Source organism: Oncorhynchus keta, chromosome 3 (assembly GCF_023373465.1).
Source record: "Oncorhynchus keta strain PuntledgeMale-10-30-2019 chromosome 3, Oket_V2, whole genome shotgun sequence".
Lineage (NCBI taxonomy): Eukaryota > Metazoa > Chordata > Actinopteri > Salmoniformes > Salmonidae > Oncorhynchus > Oncorhynchus keta.
The window spans coordinates 7,161,882-7,183,396 of record NC_068423.1 but is presented as its reverse complement, the minus strand read 5'-3'; the positions used below and the strand labels follow the sequence as shown (position 1 = coordinate 7,183,396).

Genomic DNA, 21,515 nt, shown 5'->3' with positions numbered 1-21,515 from the left:
TCCCTATATTCCTCTGTTAAGAATAAAACAATTTACAGCGAGCTTCACTCCACATCTAGATATGCCAATCAAACCAGTTCTGTCAGGCTTGCAAATCCTCCTGCGGAGTGACACAAGTGAAAACCCATTTTTCATATGATTTTGCTATACGGACACAGAATATAGGAATGCCAAGGGCATTGGGAGAATGAAGGTTGTGCTGTCTTCCCTAGAAGTTGATAACGCACTGCAGCCACACAATTTAAGATCTGGGCTATGCTTTTGGTTATATGTGGAATAAAACATAGAACAGTGCCGTAACAGGATGGAAGTCTTTTACAAAGAGAGAACATGGATGTCAGTTGAAAATAGCAGTTATATTTTGTATGAATCTATTAAAATCTCAGCTTTAAGGACTGCTGGATCAACTCCTCAGCACTGCTGGTTTCCAGCCTTCCCCTTTAATCAGGGTAGGATTCAGACCCGGGACACCAGGGTGTCAGAAGGACACACACCGTAGCAAAACATTTTGCAATGGAAAACAAAAATCTTTGTTCTTATTGTCCAGGCAGTCCCTGTTTCAGTCTGTTTTCTTCATTTTGTTGCCTAATGAGTAGGAATGTGATTAGGGATGTGAATGGACTCTAGCTAATTAATGATACAAATAAATCATTAGTAGGCCTACTGGAGGGATTGTAAAGCTTTCAACATATCACAAATTTGATCCAATTAATGCTATTTCCATTTATGCACTCAATCTTTACTGTATACTGGCACTCATACTCTCCTGTTCACCAATGCACCTCTTATCTCCATATCCCTACACAGAATAACTTGCAAAAACTACTTCAAGACATGCATAGTGGAAGGTCTTCCCATTGAGGACATTTGCTGCTGGCTCATATTGACATCAGAATGTTGGTAAGAATACCATGCATGCACCTCCCCTATGAGCATCTGACAGTGCACAGTCCTTATCCACCACGTTTGAAAACAGACAACAAACAGACAACCTAGTGCTTCAAGCATTCAATTGTACACAGTGGACCTCATGTATCAGTCATGAGCAGCACCAATTCGTATGTAAATTGTTCGTTGCCCCTATTACCAATTTCTTTTGACAAGCATTTCTGCATTCACTCATTTTCGCAGTTTGAGCAGGTAAAGAAACTATTTCTGAGGTCAGGTGTAGGAAAAATGTGTTTAATCTTGAATGGATTTGTGTGTATACATTTTTTGGCCCCACTTTAAACTACGTACCACTTATAAAGGCTTTATATAGCATACAGAAATGCTTTATAAGTGCTACATAAATACTTCACAAATCATCTATAAGTGTATGTCATACTCTATAAACATAATCCGAGTAGAATGTAACATTTGGTAGTTCACACTACAGTGGGAATGGTTATATCACCCTTTATACACCATCTATAGCGCATGACATATGCTTATAGATGATTTGTGAAGCATTGATGTAGTGCTTATTAAGCCGTTATGTATGCAATATAAATCCTTTATAAGTTGTACTTTTTAATAAGAACAAATATATGTATTGAAGGCCCAGTGTTATTACATTTCAAACATGGCAAACATTCAACATTCAGTGTTGAATTTCCAGGTGAACTTTGAAGGCAGTGATGGATGGGATCAGCCTGCACAGTCCACACCGCAAAGGCTGTTACTGTGGCAACCAGGTAAATTGGGATGTAAGGGGGTGGGGGTGCAGCCAGCTTGTGATCAAGATAAGCCTTTGGCGAAATATGACTGAGAAGGAACATGGCCCCTAATGAAAACACTCAAGATAATGGCCATGCGCAAGACAGACCGTCTCTTTGATGCACACACACCCTGTTGTTGATTGAACTAGAATCCAGCAGACTCAAAATTAGAGGCTTTACTCTCCCTGCAATACTCCCAGGGTTATATCTCATGGGTGAATTCAGTTGAGAAAAGTAAACAAGTCTGCTTCCCTGAGTATGAGTGTACTTTATAGACACACACACACACACACACACACACACACACACACACACACACACACACACACACACACACACACACACACACACACACACACACACACACACACACACACACACACACACACACACACACACACACACTTATTTATATATACACTACCGTTCAAAAGTTTGGAGTCACTTAGAAATGTCCTTGGTTTTCAAAGAAAAGCACACAGGGGAGAGACTGGGGGAGGAAAGGACTCCCGTATAGTTGGGGACGGTACCAGAGGTAACAGGAGGGAGTTCAGTTTTTGATCCCCACCGGATACAGCAAGACCCGGAGTCTAGAAGACGGTATCCCAGAGAGGGTCTCTTAGGGGAGACCTATTATTTTATTTTGGACTTTTATTTTAATAAACACCTTTGAAACTGAGCTAATCCTACTCTGTCCGTGTCTGATCTGTGTAAATGTTTTGACCTAACCCCCTGGTCTGCCACAAACTATTAAAACCTACCCTAACCAGAAACCGTGGATAGATGGCGGAATTCGCGCAAAACTGATATTCAATCTCTCCCTATCCCAGTTTGCTGTCCCCACATGCTTCAAGATGGGCACCATCGTTCCTGTACCCAAGAAGGCAAAGTTAACTGAACTAAATGACTATCGCCCCGTAGCACTCACTTCTGTCATCATGAAGTGCTTTGAGAGGCTAGTCAAGGATAATATCACCTCCACCTTACCTGTCACCCTAGACCCACCCTAGACCCCTAGACCCAATTCACACTGCACTCTGCCCTATCCCATCTGGACAGGAGGAATACCTATGTAAGAATGATGTTCATTGACTATAGCTCAGCATTCAACACCATAGTACCCTCCAAGCTCATCATTAAGCTAGAGGCCCTGGGTCTCAACTCCGCCCTGTGCAATTGAGTCCTGGACTTCCTGATGGGCCGCCCCCAGGTGGTGAAGGTAGGAAACAACATCTCCACTTCGCTGATCCTCAACGCTAGGGCCCCACATGTCACGACTTCCGCCGATGTTGGCTCCCCTGCCTGTTCGGGCGGTGCTCGGCGGTCGTCGTCACCGACCTACTAGCCGCTACCGATCCCTTTTTCATGGTCTGTTTGTTTTGTCTTATTAGTTGCACCTGTGTCCGTTTTGTGTGTGCTTGATGGGCTTCCTTATTTAAAGTAAATTTACCCGCTCTTGTTTTGTGAGGGATTAATTTTGTGTTGCGTGTGTGCGTTAGTTTGGTGTGTTCGTGTTCTGGATCTGGTACCCTGTGTTTTGGGTGGTCCATATATTTCCGCGCCTTGTTGTTGTGGGCTTGTTTGTTTGTGTCGGATTAAAGTGCACTTTTTCCCTGTGGAACTCTTTGCGCCTGATTCCTTCTTCACACACCTCGTCAAGCGTGACACCACAAGGATGCGTGCTCAGCACTCTCCTGTACTCCCTGTTCACCCATGACTGCGTGGCCATGCCTGCCTCCAACTCAATCATCAAATTTGCAGACGACACAACAGTAGTGGGCTTGATTAGCAACAATGACGAGACTGTCTACAGGGAGGATGTGAGGGCACTCGGAGTGTTGTGTCAGGATAACAACCTCACTCAACATCAACAAAACAAATGTGATGATTGTGGACTTCAGGAAACAGCAGAGGGAGCACCCCCATCAAATCAAATGTATTTATATAGCCCTTCTTACATCAGCTGATATATCAAAGTGCTGTACAGAAACCCCGCCTAAAACCCCAAACAGCAAGCAATGCAGGTGTAGAAGCACGGTCGCGAGGAAAAACTCCCTAGAAAGGCCAAAACCTAGGAAGAAACCTAGAGACGAACCAGGCTATGAGGGGTGGCCAGTCCTCTTCTGGCTGTGCCGGGTGGAGATTATAACAGAACATGGCCAAGATGTTCAAATGTTCATAAATGACCAGCATGGTCAAATAATAATAATCACAGTAGTTGTCGAGGGCGCAACAAGTCAGCACCTCAGGAGGAAATGTCAGTTGGCTTTTCATAGCCGATCATTGAGAGTATCTCTTCCGCTCCTGCTGAAAACAGAGTTGAAAACAACAGGTCTGGGACAGGTGACACGTCTGGTGAACAGGTCAGGGTTCCATAGCCGCAGGGAGAACAGTTGAAATTGAAGCAGCAGCACGACCAGGTGGACTGGGGACAGCAAGGAGTCATCATGCCAGGTAGTCCTGAGGCATGTACCTAGGAGAGAAAGAAAGAAAGAGAGAATTAGAGAGAGCATACTTAAATTCACACCGGATAAGACAGGAGAAATACAGGAGGAGAATCACGTCATGGTATCTTTGTGCATTCAAATTTCCATTGACAAAATGCAAGTGTGTTCATTTTCCGTAGCTTATGCCTGCCCATACCATAACCCCACTGTCACTCTGTTCACAACGTTGATATCAGCAAACCTCTCACCCACACAACGCCGTAAGCATGGTCTACGGTTGTGATGCCAGTTGGACGTACTGCCAAATTCCCTAAAATGATGTTGGAAGAGGCTTATAGTAGAGAAATTAACATTCCATTCTCTGGAAACCGCTCTGGTGGACATTCCTTCAGTCAGCATGACAATTGCACTTTCCCTCAAAACTTGATATATCTGCGGCACTGTGTTGTGTGACAAAACTGCACATTTTAGAGTGGCCTTTTAATGTCCCCAGAACAAGGTGATCCCATGTAATGATCATGCTGTTTAATCAGCTTCTTGATATGCCACACCTGTCAGGTGGATGGATTATCTTGGCAAAGGAGAAATGCTCACTAACAGGGATGCAAACAAATTTGGACACATTTGAGAGAAATAAGCTTTTTGTGCATGAAACATGGGACCAACATGTTGAGTTATATCTTCGTTCGGTGTTTGTGTATGTATAATATATATCGTATATATAGCGTGATTGAAATTTAAAGGCAATGTTCTACATATGACCTGGAGACAGTGTCCAAAATTGCTGACTGTTTTTTTCAACGTAATCTACTCACGTTTGCAAACGCCCTTTTGTGGTGTTTGCCTTCTGCTTTACAGAGCCGATAATGGCTGTGCACTGGAAGCAGCGTGAGCAGTGACGATCTCATCACGTCTTCCAGAAACATGACAGACATTGGATGAATACAAAATGTTATTATCTTTGGCTGTGGGTAATGGAACAAAATCGGGCTTGACGACATTTACTTAAATATTTCAATAGATATTTTTAGCACAAAGGTGATAGTGAAAGTGTTATTTTATGATTTTTTTTGTTGGGCTTCAGCGATACAGATTGAATAGACTTGTTATTTTGTGTGGTAGCTTCTGATGAGCAGTGTTGTCTGTCTGTCTGTCTGTCTGTCTGTCTGTCTGTCTGTCTGTCTGCCTGCCTGCCTGCCTGCCTGCCTGCCTGCCTGCCTGCCTGCCTGCCTGCCTGTCTTTCTGTCTGTCTGTCTGTCTGTCTGTCTGTCTGTCTGTCTGTCTGTCTGTCTGTCTGTCTGTCTGTCTGTCTGTCTGTCTGTCTGTGCAAAGGCATCATACACATAGGGGGCACGTGCCCCCTCAGATGTCTCCTATTAAAAAAAAAAAAAAAATATATATATATATATATATATACACTGTATATAAAAAAAAGATATGTTCATTTTTGTTGTTGTTTCTCTGAAATATTACTAACTAGCTAGCAATTTTCTGAAATTGGCTTTAGCTAGGTTCCCAATCTCCCAACCCCATACCTAGCTACCAAGAAGCCATTTCAGTTTATCAATAAAGTTAGAGTAGCTTGCTTGTGTATATTAGCTGATATGCCTGCTGGCAAGGTTGGTACACTTTAGAAAAGCAAGCAATTACTAAATGTACTGAATAAGACTCACATTTAAAAAAATAAACCACCAGTCAGGAGGAAACAGACAACTCAAGATGTATGCTTATAAATGCAACAAAAATAAACATATTTTTGACATAGATGTAAGCATAATGATTATGGTTCTAGATTGCAGGAAAAAGCTGTTCCAGGTGTTTCAAAAATGCCTAGCCCCCCTCCAGACCACCCCCAGCCATCCTCTTGTACTCTTTGCCCCCTCATATTTTTGGGGTGCATGACACCCCTGTGTGTGTGTGTGTGTGTGTGTGTGTGTGTGTGTGTGTGTGTGTGTGTGTGTGTGTGTGTGTGTGTGTGTGTGTGTGTGTGTGTGTGTGTGTGTGTGTGTGTGTGTGTTTTTGTGAGCTCTACACTCAGCTTTTATTTTTAGGGAGCCTTGTCGTTGGTCAAGCAGGGTGCCAAAGGACTTCCAGGGGAAGGACATAGCTAAGACTCCAAGTATGTTTCCACAGCACATCAATCACTGTCCGGCTGACAGCTGTCTCACACACACATGCCACAGCACACTGGGCAGAGCTCACACAAGCATATATCTGTGGCAAAGTCACCCACAGGCATCCGCTTTTGAACGTGGCCCAACAATTTGAATGAGGCCTACAAGGCAGAGGAGTGTTGGAGTGATACAACATGGTCAACATTTTACCTTGACCCGCCAGCACATATATCTTCACAAAGTGAATGTTATTGGTGAGGGGTTAGTAGTTGAAGTAAATATTGACAGACAGTGTTAGCTATGCCTGTAATTATTTAACTCATTTTTCCTTCAATTGGCCTCCTTACTTTTGTGTGGGATGAAAATGACGACAGATAAACAGAGTTTTTCCTTTGACGGAACTGAGATGGAGACTCAGATGTTTATTTAATGTCATAATGTGTTTTGAAGTTGAGTATTGAAATCGAAACATTGCTATTTCTAGATCTTGTAGATCTTGAAATAATGAGCCTCCAAATAGATATAGAGCACCTGTCCTATATAACCTGTCCACAAATACATGTTACTAATTTTAAGAGTAGGCTAACAGAGTTGTAATATACATTTTAAAATGATCAACAACATACACATGTCATGTGTGACCTACATGGGCTCTGAGCAAAATTAATAGTCCCCCATTATAGTTGAATAGATGGAATTGTATCGTGCGTGCACCGGTTCAGCCTTGTTATGTCTCGTCTATGAGACCAGGCTAACCCGTGCCGCAGCGCGCGCCCATTAGCGTGGCTTTCTTGGCGCTCTCGTGAGACACAGCGGCGCACTTCAATCCGCAACCGGTAGAGCAATGTTCGGTACAAACGGACACGGAGCTATTTTGAAACAGTCCAGAGCAGGTAGGCGAACAATATATTACATACTTTTGCTAACGTATTGCCTATTGTTTTTGTGCATGAAGATAAAGCGCATCCGTTAGTACATCGACGAGTAGACTAGCCTACCTGTGGTAGATTAGCCGCCTATATGAATCTAAATCGACTTTTACATTCATGAGGGTTATGATATCGTGTAAAACTAGTTTACCCTTCTCTCTGGGAAAAAAAGTTTGTTAAACTGAATAGTCAGAACGGATACAATAGTGAGTCGTGGTTGGTGCGTTATTAATTCTGTCAACTTCAAGTAACGTTATGGTGCAACGTGGTAGCACTCTGGAAATGCCGTTGTTGACACAATCATTTACTTCATTTCTAAAAGATGATTAATGTTATTTAATTACATAAGGAAACGTTTTTATGAAGTAAAACACATTATTTTGGTGATTAACACAAAGCCTATGTGTCTATAATGCCTGTGTTTTAACATGGTAGTTACACAGGCAGGTTCAGTGGTGGACAAAGTACCTGTCATACTTGGGTAAAAGTAACGATTCCTTAGTAGAACATGACTCAAGTGAAAGTCACCCAGTAAAATACTACTTGAGTAAAAGTCTAAAAGTATATGGTTTTAAATATATTTACATTTAAAAAGTCAATGTAATTGCTAAAATATACTTAAGTATATACTTAAGTATCAAAAGTAAATGTACAAGTTTAAATCATTTAAAATTCCTTATATTAAACACACCAGACTGCACAATTTTCTTGTATTTTTAATTGACTTCACATCATTTACAAAAAAAAAAACACATTTGTGCTTAGTGAGTCCACCAGGTCAGAGGCAGTAGGGATGATCAGGGATGTTTTCTTGATGTGCATGAACAGGAAAATGTTCCTGTCCTGCTAAGCATTCAACATGTAATGAGTACCTTTGGGTGTCAGGGGAAAATGTAAAAAGTACATTATTTTTTTTAGGAATGTAAATTAAGTAAAAGTCAAATTTGCCCAAAATATAAATTGTTAAGTACAGATACCCCAACAAACTACTTAAGTAGTACTTGAAAGTATTTTCACACCACAGAGCAGGTTATAGGTTAGATGAGGAATGCTCCACTGTATTCCCAAGGCAAAGTTGAGTTTTGAGAACTGATATTTTCTAGTAACAACACTACATTTACATTTTAGCCATTTAGCAGATGCTCAAGAGCGACTTACAGCAGTGAGTGGATACATTTTTGTATTGGCTCCCCATGGGAATTGATCCCAAAACCTTAGCGATGCAAGCGCCATGCTCTAACAACTGAGCCACAAGTCACCATCAGTTGATTCTTGTAATGTCAATTCTGAAAATGCTTCCCTGTACCTACAGTTGAAGTCGGAGGTTTACATACACCTTAGCCAAATACATTTAAACTCAGTTTTTCACAATTCCTGACATTTAATTATAGTAAAAGTTCCCTGTCTTAAGTTAATAATGTGAAATGTCAGAATAATAGTAGAGAGAATGATTTATTTCAGCTTTTATTTCTTTCATCACATTCCCAGTGGGAATGTTTACATACACTCAATTATTATTTGGTAGCATTACCTTTAAATTGTTTAAGTTGGGTCAAACGTTTCGGGTATCCTTCCACAAGCTTCCCACAATAAGATGGGAGAATTTTGGCCCATTCCTCCTGACAGAGCTGGTGTAATTGAGTCAGGTTTGTAGGCCTCCTTGCTCGCACACGCTTTTTCAGTTCTGCCCACAAATTGACCCATTTGCGACCAAGCTTTAACTTCCTGACTGATGTCTTGAGATGTTGCTTCAATATATTCTTTTGTACCTGTTTCCTCCAGCATCTTCACAAGGTCCTATTGATTTGCACTTTTCACCCCAAAGTATGTTCATCTCTAGGAGACAGAACGCGTCTCCATCCTGAGCGGTATGACGGCTGCGTGGTCCCATGGTGTTTATACTTGCGTACTATTGTTTGTACAGATGAACGTGGTACCTTCAGGCTTTTGTAAATTGCTCCCAAGGATGAACCAGACTTGTGGAGATCTACAATTCTTTTTCTGAGTTATTGGCTAATTTCTTTTGATTTTCCCCTGATGTCAAGCAAAGAGGCACTGATTTTGAAGGTAGGCCTTGAAATACATCCACAGGTACACCTCCAATTGACTCAAATTATGTCAATTTACCTTTCAGAAGGTTCTAAAGCCATGACATCAGTTTCTGGAATTTTCCAAGCTGTTTAAAGGCACAGTCAACTTAGTGTATGTAATTTTCTGATCCACTGGAATTGTGATACAGTGAATTATAAGTCAAATTAACAATTGTTGGAAAAATGACTTGTGTCATGCACAAAGTAGATGTTCTAACCGACTTGCCAAAACTATAGTTTGTTAACAAGAAATTGGTGAAGTGGTTGAAAAACAAGTTTTAATGACTCCAACGTAAGTGTATGTAAACATCCGACTTCAACTATATGTTTGTTGTTTACAACTGTGTTCCTTCCCCAGGGTGCTGAAATTCAGACTTTTAATTTAAAAAAAAGATTGAATACAACCACCGACTTTTCCCTCATTTGGTTTGCTCAACTCAGCACGAATATACATGGTGCCAATTGAATCTCAGTTTACATAGATTACATAGTTTACATAGTAACACACATTAGGTAATATTCTGTGGTTGTATTCAATAAAAGTTTTTATTAAAAGTTTGAATTTCCACACCCCGCGGAAGGACCACAGTTGTACAGGAAAAACATAGGTACAGGTTAGCATTTTCAGAATTTACATTTTTACAAGAATCGAATGGTGACTCAATGTCCCACAACCTGTTACCAAAACTCAATGTAACTATGTATCGATATAAGAGAATGGAGTTGACTGTTTCTCCGCTAGTTATAGGTGTGTATACAGTAGGATTACACATTGTTTCATAATAGCTGTAATACCTGGTTTTCCCCTGCTCAATTTCAAGGATTTGCATATAAATCCATATGAGGTGCCAACAGACCACCTCACATAACCTTTTGAGCTGTTTTCACAGAGGCTGCTAGTGGAGAAGACACACAGTCTACAGTGCTACAGAAACACTGCTGAATATTTCATTGAGCTTCCATTTGACAAGAAGCTCACATGAGGCCTATCAGACCATTCCTCTTGCTTTTCCTTCGCAGAGAGGAGAGCTGAGCTAGGGCCACTAGATTCCCCCTTTCCCTGATACCTCAGATAATGGGCAAGAAAAAACATCTCAGGAAAACAATTAAGACTTTTCTGAGAGAAAGGTTTGAGACTGCCCAACGAGCCACTATCACATCGGGAACCCCCCCCCCCTTCCTTTATTTCCTTGTACTTAGTATTTGTTTCAGTGCAAGTGTGTAGTCTACCTATTAATATTTTAAGGAAATAAAATATAGGCTAACGGGCGAATGATTAGAAAGATATACAGCAGTGACATAGTGTCACGGTTTTCTAATGGTGAAGGAGAGTCGGACCAAACTGCAGCGCGTATATTGTGATCCATGTTTATTTACACAACGTAACACAAATCCAAAACACAAACTCTACAAAACAATAAACGTAGTGAAAACCGAAACAGCCTTAACTGGTGCAAACTAACACAGACTAAGGACATCAAGACACTCAAGACAATCACCCACAATACAACCAAAGAATATGGCTGCCTAAATATGGCTCCCAATCAGAGACAACGATAAACACCTGCCTCTGATTGAGAACCACTTCAGACAGCCATAGACTCTCCTAGAACACCCCACTAAGCTACAATCCCACTAAGCTACACACCACATACAAAAACCCATGTCACACCCTGGCCTGACCAAATACATAAAGAAAAACACAAAATACTTTGACCAGGGCGTGACAGAACCCCCCTCCTAAGGTGCGGACTCCCGAACGCACCTCAAATCAATAGGGAGGGTCCGGGTGGGCGTCTGTCCATGGTGGCGGCTCCGGCGGGGGACGTGGACCCCACTTCACAATTGTCTTAGTCCCCTCTCCTCGCGTCCCTGGATAGACCACCCTCGCCGCCGACCATGGCCTAGTAGTCCTCACCCACAACCCCACTGGACTGAGGAGCAGATCAGGACTGAAGGACAGCTCGGGAGTGAGAGAAATCTCGGGAGTGAGAGAAATCTCGGGAGTGAGAGAAAGCTCGGGAGTGAGAGAAAGCTCGGGAGTGAGAGAAAGCTCGGGAGTGAGAGGAAGCTCAGGCAGGTTGATGGATCTACCAGATCCTGGCCGACTGGCGGATCCTGGCCGACTGGCAGATCCTGGCCGACTGGCAGATCCTGGCCGACGGGCACTTCTGGCAGATCCTGGCCGACGGGCACTTCTGGCAGATCCTGGCCTATGGGCACTTCTGGCGGATCCTGGCTGACTGGCGGATCCTGGCCGACTGGCGGATCCTGGCCGACTGGCGGATCCTGGCCGACGGGCACTTCTGGCAGATCCTGGCCGACGGGCACTTCTGGCAGATCCTGGCTGACGGGCTCTGGCGCCTCTGGGCTGAGGGGCCCAGAGGCGGCGGCGCCGGACAGGCGGGAGACTCCGGCAGCGGCGCCGGACAGGCGGGAGACTCCGGCAGCGGCGCCGAACAGGCGGGAGACTCCGGCAGCGCAGGAGAAGAGAAAGGCTCCGACAGCGCAGGAGAAGCGAGGCGCACTGTAGGCCTGATGCGTGGTGCTGGCACTGGTGGTACTGGGCCGAGGACACGCACAGGAAGCCTGGTGCGGGGAGCTGCTACCGGAGGGCTGGGGTGTGGAGGTGGTACTGGATAGACCGGACCGTGCAGGCGCACTGGAGCTCTTGAGCACCGAGCCTGCCCAACCTTACCTGGTTGAATACTCTCGGTCGCCCTGCCAGTGCGGCGAGGTGGAATAGCCCGTACTGGGCTATGTAGGCGAACCGGAGACACCGAGCGCAAGGCTGGTGCCATGTAAGCCCGCCCAAGGAGACGCACTGGGGACCAGATGCGTAGAGCTGGCTTCATGGCATTTGGCTCGACGCTCAAACTAGCCCGGCCGATACGCGGAGCTGGAATATACCGCACCGGGCTATGCACCCGCACTGGGGACACCATGCGCACCACTGCATAACACGGTGCCTGCCCGGTCTCTCTAGCCCCCCACAGGGAGTTTGCGCAGGTCTCCTACCTGGCGTTGCCATACTCCCTGTAAGCCCCCCAAGACATTTTTGGGGCTGATTCCCGGGCTTCCGTCCGCGCCGTCGTGCTTGCTTCGCCAACCTCATTCTCCTGTAACCTTCCGCGCACTGCTCCATCGAATCCCAGGCGGGCTCCGGCACTCTCCCTGGGTCGACCGCCCACCTGTCTATCTCCTCCCAAGAAGTATAGTCCATACTGTACTCCTCTTTGGGCTGCTCCTGTTTCCTCTTCTCCTGCTGCACCTTTGGGCGGCTACACTCCCCTGGTCTTACATCATTTAAAAGATGAATGCCATATTAATCCAGCCGCTGTGTCAGATTTGAAAAAGGCTTAACTGTGAAAGCAAACCATGTGATTTTCTGAGGACAGGGCCCCGCACACACAAGTATTACTAGCATTTTCCAATCAAGCATTAGCTTGGTCGAAAGTCAGAAAAAGCAATAAAATAAATCGCTTACCTTTGAAGATCTTCCTCTGGTGGCAATGCCAAGTGTCCTAACTACACAGTGAATGTTTGTTTTGTTTGATAACATCCATTTTTATAGCCTAACACAAAACATTTGTAACCCGCTGCATCGTGATTTCCGTCTCATTGAACTTTGGACGAAGCATTCGTGGTAATTACACACACTAAACAAACGTTTATCCAGTCATGGTTGGTTTCATTGAAATCCTCTGGTTGTTACTAACACAACCATACTTGATATTTTCCCGGGACGTATTGACCGAAACAAACCGATTTGAAGACACCAATCAATGACCTCATTGCGCACCAATGGTAGGACTGGTCTATTGTTGATTGACTGTATTTTGTCCCAATGACCACTGATCATCTTGAAATCTAGCTTGGAAGATAGCCAATGAGTTGAGGTAAAATATATAATGGTTATACGTTCGAAGACCAGCCTTTGTCGTAAACTCTGGTGTAAAAGAGGTTCATTCGCCATTGCAAATCATACTTGACGGATCCACGAATGTTACGCATAGCAGTACATAGTCAATAGCATTTTCAGCAAGTTTATATATTTAAATTATGGCGAGTAAATCAGGAAAAGCTAAAACAAAGTCTAGGTATACAGATTTAACCCAAATTATAGAAGAAATTGATAGAGAAAGCGAGACTGAGTTGCTTCAGGAAGATGAATCTTTCAGTTTTGCTACCGGTAATGGTTCTGTTATGGAGTTATTGGATTTTCAACTGCTGGGGAAGGGCTACAAACGGTTTGTGGACAACTTCTACACAAGCCCTACCCTGTTTACAGAGCTGAGGAAGGCTGGATGTGTGGGCTTGTGGCACCATTCAGACCAACAGAGTGGGCTTTCCAAAAACAAAGGTGAACGACATGCCTAAGCGGGCTGAGCGGGGTACCATGCAATGGATTTGTGAAGATGGCCTGCTCTTTGTAAAGTGGATGGATACCAGAGAGGTGGTCATGTGCACAACTATCCACAAGTCCTTCAGTGGCGATCACGTTGTCAGGCGTGTGGAGGACGGTAGCGGGGCATGGACCACAAAATGTCCCCATTCCAGCTGCTGTGAAGGACTACAACAAGGGCATGGGAGGTGTGGACCTGTCAGATGCACTGATAGGATACTACAATGTTGTTCACAAGACCATGAAATGGTACAATACAATTTTCTATCATTTTATTGACATTGCTGTGGTGAATGCCTTCATCCTCCAGAAGGAAATGGCCAAGAGCTGTGGGCAGCCCCCCATCTCACAGCTAGCCTTCAGGGAGCTGCTCATCCAGGAGCTTGCTAGCTACAGCAAATCCACTGCAGCACCTTCTGTCCCCTCTACCTCTGTCCCTTCTGCTCCAACCAGTGGTGTTCACCTGCCCAGATTAATCTCTGCAGGCATGAATGTGCCTCAGGGCAAAAGGGCACAGTAGGGAGATGTCGTTGTGCCCTTTGTCACAGGAAATGCCCCATCACATGCACCGCCTGTTCAGTAAGCCTCTTTACAGCAGAAAGAGACTGCTAAGGGCCATGGCACCAGCAGCACAATATTGTGTAGAGGACTGAGGGTCTTCACAATATTGTAAATAGAAAATGTGTAAATAGTTACCCTTGTTATTTGTTTATGTTTAATTATTATTATTATTTTTAAAATATTTTTTATATTATATATTTAGATATATATTTTTGGGGGTGTGTTAGAATAGCATTTATGTATTTTGTATGTTGCTCTTTCCTTCAAAATGTATCACTGTACCAATTCGGCCACTTGGGTACATTTGGGTACATTTGTGTGGGACACCCGGAGGACTTCATGCTCAATGTCATGTAGCTCGCACATTTTTGAATATCTGTCTAAAACTTTGCTCAGCTATTCTTGCCATCTTATGTTCTTCATTCAAATCATCCCCAGCATCCTATCCGTATGTTTGGCTGTTCTTGTTCATTTGAAAGATGATGCAGCAACAATAAAAAACAGAAAACTTGTGTTTATTTCCTTGTATTTTCGTCTACCAGATCGATTGTGTTATATTATCCTACATTCAATTCACATTTCCACAAAAGTTAGAGTGTTTCCTTTCAAATGATACCAAGAATATGCATATCCTTGCATCTGGGCCTGAGCTACAGGCAGTTAGATTAGGGTATGTTTTTAGGCGGAAATTGAGAAGAAGGAGAAGAAGAAAGAAGAAGTTCCCAAAGAAGTTAACAGCTTCTACCCCCAAGCCATAAGACTGCTGAACAATTAGTCAAATGGCCAGCCGGACAATGTCATTGAACCTCCCCGTTTTTGTTTTTACACTGCTGCTACTCACTGTTTATTACCTATGTATTGTCACTTTACCCCTACCTACATTACCTACTCATTCAAGGGTTTTTCTTTATTGTTACTATTTTCTACATTGTAGGATAGTAGTAAAGACATCAAAACTATGAAATAACACATGGAATCGTGTAGTAACCAAAACAGTGTTAAACAAATCAAAATATATTTTATATTTGAGATTTTTCAATGTAGCCACCCATTGCCTTGATGACAGCTTTGCACACGCTTGTCATTCTCTCTCAACCAGCTTCATGAGGTAGTAACCTGGAATGCGTTTCAACTTCAGGTGTGCCTTCTTAAAAGTTCATTTGTGGAATTTCTTTCCTTCTTAATGTGTTTGAGCCAATCAGTTGTGTTGTGACAAGGTAGGGGGGTATACAGAAGATAGCCCAATTTGGTAAAAGACCAAGTCCATATTATGGCAAGAACAGCTCAAATAAGCAAAGAGAAATGACAGTCCATGAAGGTCAGTCAATACAGAACATTTCAAGAACTTTGAAAGTGCAGTCGCAAAAACCATGAAGTGAGTGGTATGATGAATCTGGCTCTCATGAAGACCGCCACAGGAAAGGAAGACCCAGTCTTACCTCTGCTTCAGAGGATAAGTTCATTAGAGTTACCAGTCTCAGAAATTGCAGACCAAATAAATGCTTCACAGAGTTCAAGTGACAGACACATCTCAACACCAATTGTTCAGAGGAGACTGTGTGAATCAGGCCTTCATGGTCGAATTGCTGCAAAGAAACCACTACTGAAGGACACGAATAAGAAGAAGAGACTTGCTTGGGCCAAGAACACAAGCAATAGACATTAGACCGGTGGAAATTTGTCCTTTGGTCTGAGGAGTCCAAATTAGAGATTTTTTGGTTCCAACCACCGTGTCTTTGTGAGATGCAGTGTGGGTGAACGGATGATCTCTGCATGTGTATTTTCCACCATAAAGCATGGAGGAGGAGGTGTTATGGTGGGTCGGTGCTTTGCTAGTGTCACTGTCTGATTTATTTAGAATTTAAGGCACACTTAACTAGCATGCCTACCACAGCATTCTGCAGCGAAACCCCATCCCATCTGGTTTGCGCTTAGTGGGATTGTCATTTTTCTTTCAACATAACAATGACCCAACACACCTCAAGGCTGTGTAAGGGCTATTTGACCAAGAAGGAGAGTGATGGGGGTGCTGCACCAGATGACCTGGCCTCCACAATTCCCTGATCTCAACCAAATTGAGATGGTTTGGGATGAGTTGGACCACAGAGTGAAGTAAAAGCAGCCAGTAAGTGCCCAGCATATGTAGGATCTCCTTCAAGACTATTGGAAATCCAAGAGTGTGCAAAGCTGTCATCAAGGCAAAGGGTGACTATTTGAGGAATCTCAAATATAAACTATATTTTGATTTGTTTAACACTTTTATGGTTACTACATGATTCCATATGTGTTATTTCATAGTTTTGAAGTCTTCACTATTACTCTACAATGTAGAAAATAGTAAAAATAAAGAAAAACCCTTGAGTGAGTAGGTGTTCTAAAACGTTTGACCGGTAGTGTACATGTACAAATGACCTCTACTAACCTCATTACAGAGAGTGTTTCCATGGCACACAAAACTGTAACTCAAGCCAAGTGCAGCCTCTCCACTCATCTACTAAGATAAAATATAATCTTCATTATCTTCATCTTCCCTTGTCCCCTACAAATGACCCTCAATACCCCAGCAGGGCTTTCAAATCTAAATCAGATCAAACCATTCCTGCAGTGGTGTGTGTCCTTCCTTGCTATTTTTGAAAGAGTTTCCAGCAGCAGAACCAGGCTATCATTCTTACCAAGGTGTCTCTCATCAGGTCCTTCCCCTGCCACCCACCCACTCCCTCGGGTGACACCATCATTTTCACCTGCCACTCGGTTGCCAGATTGAAAGTGGTGTTCGAAACTCCATTACCGCATGGTACTACGCGTGTGTCTCTACTGGGCTTTAGATGTGAAGGCAGCTGGGTCAGCTCTCTCCTGTGTCTGTCTATGCTTGAAAGGAGAGAGGTAGGCCCAGCGCTCGTTCTGCTCTCCTCCATAACCCTGCATATCCTTCATTCTACAGCTTGCTTCTCCCCCTGTCTAAGAAGCGTGTTCTCTCAGGCTGGATTGAGCTCAATGTGGAAAAACCATCAGCTGTGAAATTGAGAATAATCACGTGGAACGGGATTTGTGTGGAGCAGCTCTAGCTGGAGTCTTCAATATCATTTGACTCATGGCAGCACTGATGATGGACTCAGCCCAGGAGCTCCACAATCCAAACAAAAATGTCCTTTAAAATGTCGCCATGTTTCTCTCGTATTATTTACCAGTAGATAGGCTAGGTTTTGCTTTTTTTGGTATCAAATCTGACCATTCTGACTTATGATGATGCCAAGGAAAGCTCTTCAAAACCTAGACGTATTTATATGTTTTGTTGATCATAGAATGCTTCATTGTTTACCTTTCTAACATAGTATGTTACTCGTTAAGTCATTGAGTCTACGAAATATGTATGTTCACCGTGCTCCCTGATGATGAGGGCTGAGAGGGCGTCTGCTCTGCATACGCTCCAGTTATCCCGTGATGCTTTGCGTTTCCCAGTCAAAGTTCTAGAGGGCATGATGTCGCTGTGGAATGAGGTGACGTGGGGGTGGTGGACTTGGGCACAGATGGGGGCACCACCTATCCTGTGGCAGGGCCTAAATCCTACATTTGTCAGGGCTACTCACCACGACCGGCGCCCCATGGTGAGTGCCCCTTCAGACGGATCGCATGTCAGACAGTTACACTGCCCATCTTTAGCTCAGTGGGAACTGGTAATCCAGCGGATAAAACCCCCAAAAGACTGTTGTGCACTTGTGCCCTTTTGCATAAAATCATGAAACTTGGTACACTCATGCTATATTTAGGAACATTTTAATGTTTTGTCATGTACCATTAGCTATCAAGTAGTGGGGAAAATGCTTAAACAGTCACTAGCCTAATACTGGGAGGTATGGTATGGTCCTTCTGGTCAACAGTTCTAAATTGTGTGCCAGTGAATCATATCAATCAGGATGGTAGTAGTGTCACTAAACTGATGACATAAGCCTGAAGATTTAGCCTAACAACGGTAGTGTTTTTGTCTTTCATGACTCTGACTCTGTCCCTCGCCAGCTTGTTTTGGAAGGCTCTCACGAAATAATGCTTTTCTACAACTTTCCCTCATACGCAGTCTCTTTTGACTGACACTTTCAGATTCAGGCTTAAATCACCCATCAGAGAGTGCGAGGGGTTGAGTGAAATGAATGTCTTTGGCGGTGATTAAAAGTCAGCAGACAGCCAATCTGTCCCAGTCCCTGTGTAATTCTTCCTTTCAATTGATAACCATGACCTCTCCATGACTGCTCTGCTAAATGGCATATATTATTATTATTATTATAAGAGAGAGCCGGGCAAAGCATCCCCCCCACCCCAACCACACAGTTCTCTGTAAATCTCCAACAAACTGTAATATCTCAAGCTGAAGAAAGAAAAACACGTATTTAAGGCTCTGTTGAGATGTGACAATTGCCAGGGAAAGATCAATAGATGGGTGAAATGACAAATTGGCCAATGCTGGGCTGTGATTTAGCCTACTCCGCAGAGAAACTATAGTTCATTGGTCCTAAGCTGGGTTTACAGTCTACATGTTGGCTAGTTGATTAAAATGGGTTCCTTTATCTCTCTTATTCACCTCTGATATACTGAACATCTCTGTAAATGAGTTTCCTTTAAAAGGTCAGAGTGATTTTCTGGTTAGTGAAACCCGTGGAATAACTAGACTTGCCCTCAAGAAAATACCATCTCCGTGTTAGGCCATATAAAATGTTTTAATATGTGTAGTTTGGCAATATGTTTCATTTTAGTACGAGTTATTGCTTAGTATTGACCAAGTTATTTCAAACAAAAAGAACGCTAACCCCGATAACACTGACTGGTAGACGGTTTCATCCAAAGATGATTCGCTATCTTTCCATCTTTCCATGTGATGACTGATATTGTGCCTATTAACATGACATTCACAACAATACTGTATAGCCTACACACATACACTATATACAATTGTATGTGGACATCCCTTCAAATGAGTGAGTTCAGCTATATCAGACACGCTCGTTGCTGACAGGTGTATAAAATCGAGTACACAGCCATGCAATCTCCATAGACAAACATTGGCAGTGGAATGGCCTTATTGAAGAGCTCAGTGACTTTCAACGTAGCACCGTCATAGGATGCCACCTTTCCAACAATTCAGTTTGTAAAATTTCTGCACTGCTAGAGCTGCCCTGGTCAACTGTAAGTGCTGTTATTGTGAAGTGGAAACGTTTAGGAGCAACAACGGCTCAGCCGCGAAGTGATAGGCCACACAAGCTCACAGAACGGAAACGTAGAGTGCTGAAGCACGTAGCGCGTAAATATCGTCTGTCCACCATTGGATTCTGGACCCGTGGAAATGCGTTTTCTGAAGTGATGAACCACTCTTCACCATCTGGCAGTCTGAAGAATCTGGGTTTGGCGGATGACAGGAGAACGCTACCTGCTCAAATGCATAGTGCCAACTGTATTCGAGCAGGTGCAACATAGTGCCAAAAGTTTGGTGGAGGAGGAATAATGAGACCCATCAGTACCATAGCTGTTATTGCTAAGCAGAACCTCTGTATGTAATAGCAGAGCCCAGGCCCCAGAAGTCCACATTATTTTCCCACTGTGTACACATAGTACAGAGAGCTTCTGTGTTTGAGTCTTCTGGAAACACCTATTTTAACCACACCCTATGAGGTCCCGTCTCAAATAGGCAAAGGGTAATAGGTATAGCTGTAGTTTGACCGGCTTGACAGTAGTAACCCCTACAGTAGTAACAGCTAAAACTACAGATTGTTTAAATTGCATGTTGGTGGGATACAGAACATGACTTCCATATCCCCTCGGGTGGATGGTGGGTGCAGGTTCAGCACAGCAGGCAGATTGATGGGTATTAAAGCGGGGCGGGACTTTACCTACCCTCAGGAGGACTGCTAGCCTGACAACCCATCCAATTCCTTCCGGCTAAACGCCATGCCCACTTGCGTTTCTTCTCCATGATGAGTCTGGATTTGCTTTCCTCCCTGACTCCTGTAGAATGCAAACACATTCTGACCATTCTGATTGGTTCCAGAAGCCGATGGGTTGGGCCAGAGCCAGACTACATGACGACATTATCAATATTTGATACTCTGATTGGTTAGAGACGATCCAATCACTGATGAATTAGTTTTGTACAACGGGATCTGTATCTATTTCATAATTATTTTACCAACATTTTCACCAAATTCTCATTACCCTAACATAGTTGGAAATCTCAAAAGTGTATAAACAAATCAATATTTCTATATTTTTTTTGACATTGCTCCCCTAATGAAGAGGCCTGAGTTATTAAACATAACACTTTCAAGTTAAATTATATAATTATTATATAATTATTATAAAATGGGGTAAATGGGGTGTTTGAGAATAAAAACCAAATTCTGAAGGCATATAAGCAAATAAATGTACTTAAACTTGTGCTCATCTAAGGACTACTCCTCTAGATGATGCATCATGGGTTAATTAATACAACTTTATTTAAAAGCTGATTGGAGTTTTTACAGGAACTTGAAAAGGTGTTACAGTAATGTCCACAGACACTGTGTTTGTACATAATAAATATTATAGATGAATGTAATCTTGAACTAGTATACAATTTGTATGATTTAAGGACAAACTACAGCAACCTATTTTGTGTTTTATTCAAATAAGTTAGGTTTTTCAACAAAATTTGTATATAAAATGACTCAAGAGAATGTGGGGTGAAAATGTACTAAATTCTGGAGAAAATGTCAAATGTATTTAAAATAGTGATGCATCGATATGACATTTTTGGCCGATACCGATATCTGATATTTTCCTTGCCAAAAAACCTGATACCGATAACCCGATATTTAAAATGTTATTTTAGCATTCTAGTACAGTTAAATATTAACACACAGACACAGCGGTCTAAGGCACTGCATCTCAGTGCAAGAAGCACTGTCACCAAAGTCCCGGTTTCGAATCCAGGCTGTATCACATCCAGCCATGATTGGGAGTCCCATAGGGCGGCGCACAATTGGCCCAGCGTCGTCCGGATTTGGCCGGGGGTAGGTCGTCATTGTAAATAAGAATTTGCTCTTAACTGACTGATAAGCTTATTTCTCGAGTCAGTTGTTCGAATGGAGCTAGCTAGTGTGTTCATGTTTCCAAGTTTCAAACATGTTCTCAAATGCCATTGAAATGGCAGCAGCGGTATGACAACCAGCATATTCATGAGCATGCAATGCGACTTTCCTCACTATGAAATCCTCAAAGACCCACTGTGTTTGTTAGACTCTGATA

The 21,515-nt window shown here is 43.1% G+C and overlaps 1 protein-coding gene across 1 annotated transcript in view; it reads left to right on the top strand.

Annotated features, from left to right (window-relative positions):
- Positions 1-7,006: 7,006 nt before the first annotated feature.
- Positions 7,007-21,515, top strand: part of LOC118365305 (zinc finger protein 385B-like) — a 133,523-nt gene continuing 119,014 nt past the window's right edge. Inside the window, exon 1 of the mRNA XM_035747426.2 lies at positions 7,007-7,154. Within this exon, the coding sequence (XP_035603319.2) occupies positions 7,106-7,154 (49 nt within the window). The 5' untranslated portion in view covers positions 7,007-7,105. The remainder of the gene's footprint in view (positions 7,155-21,515) is intronic.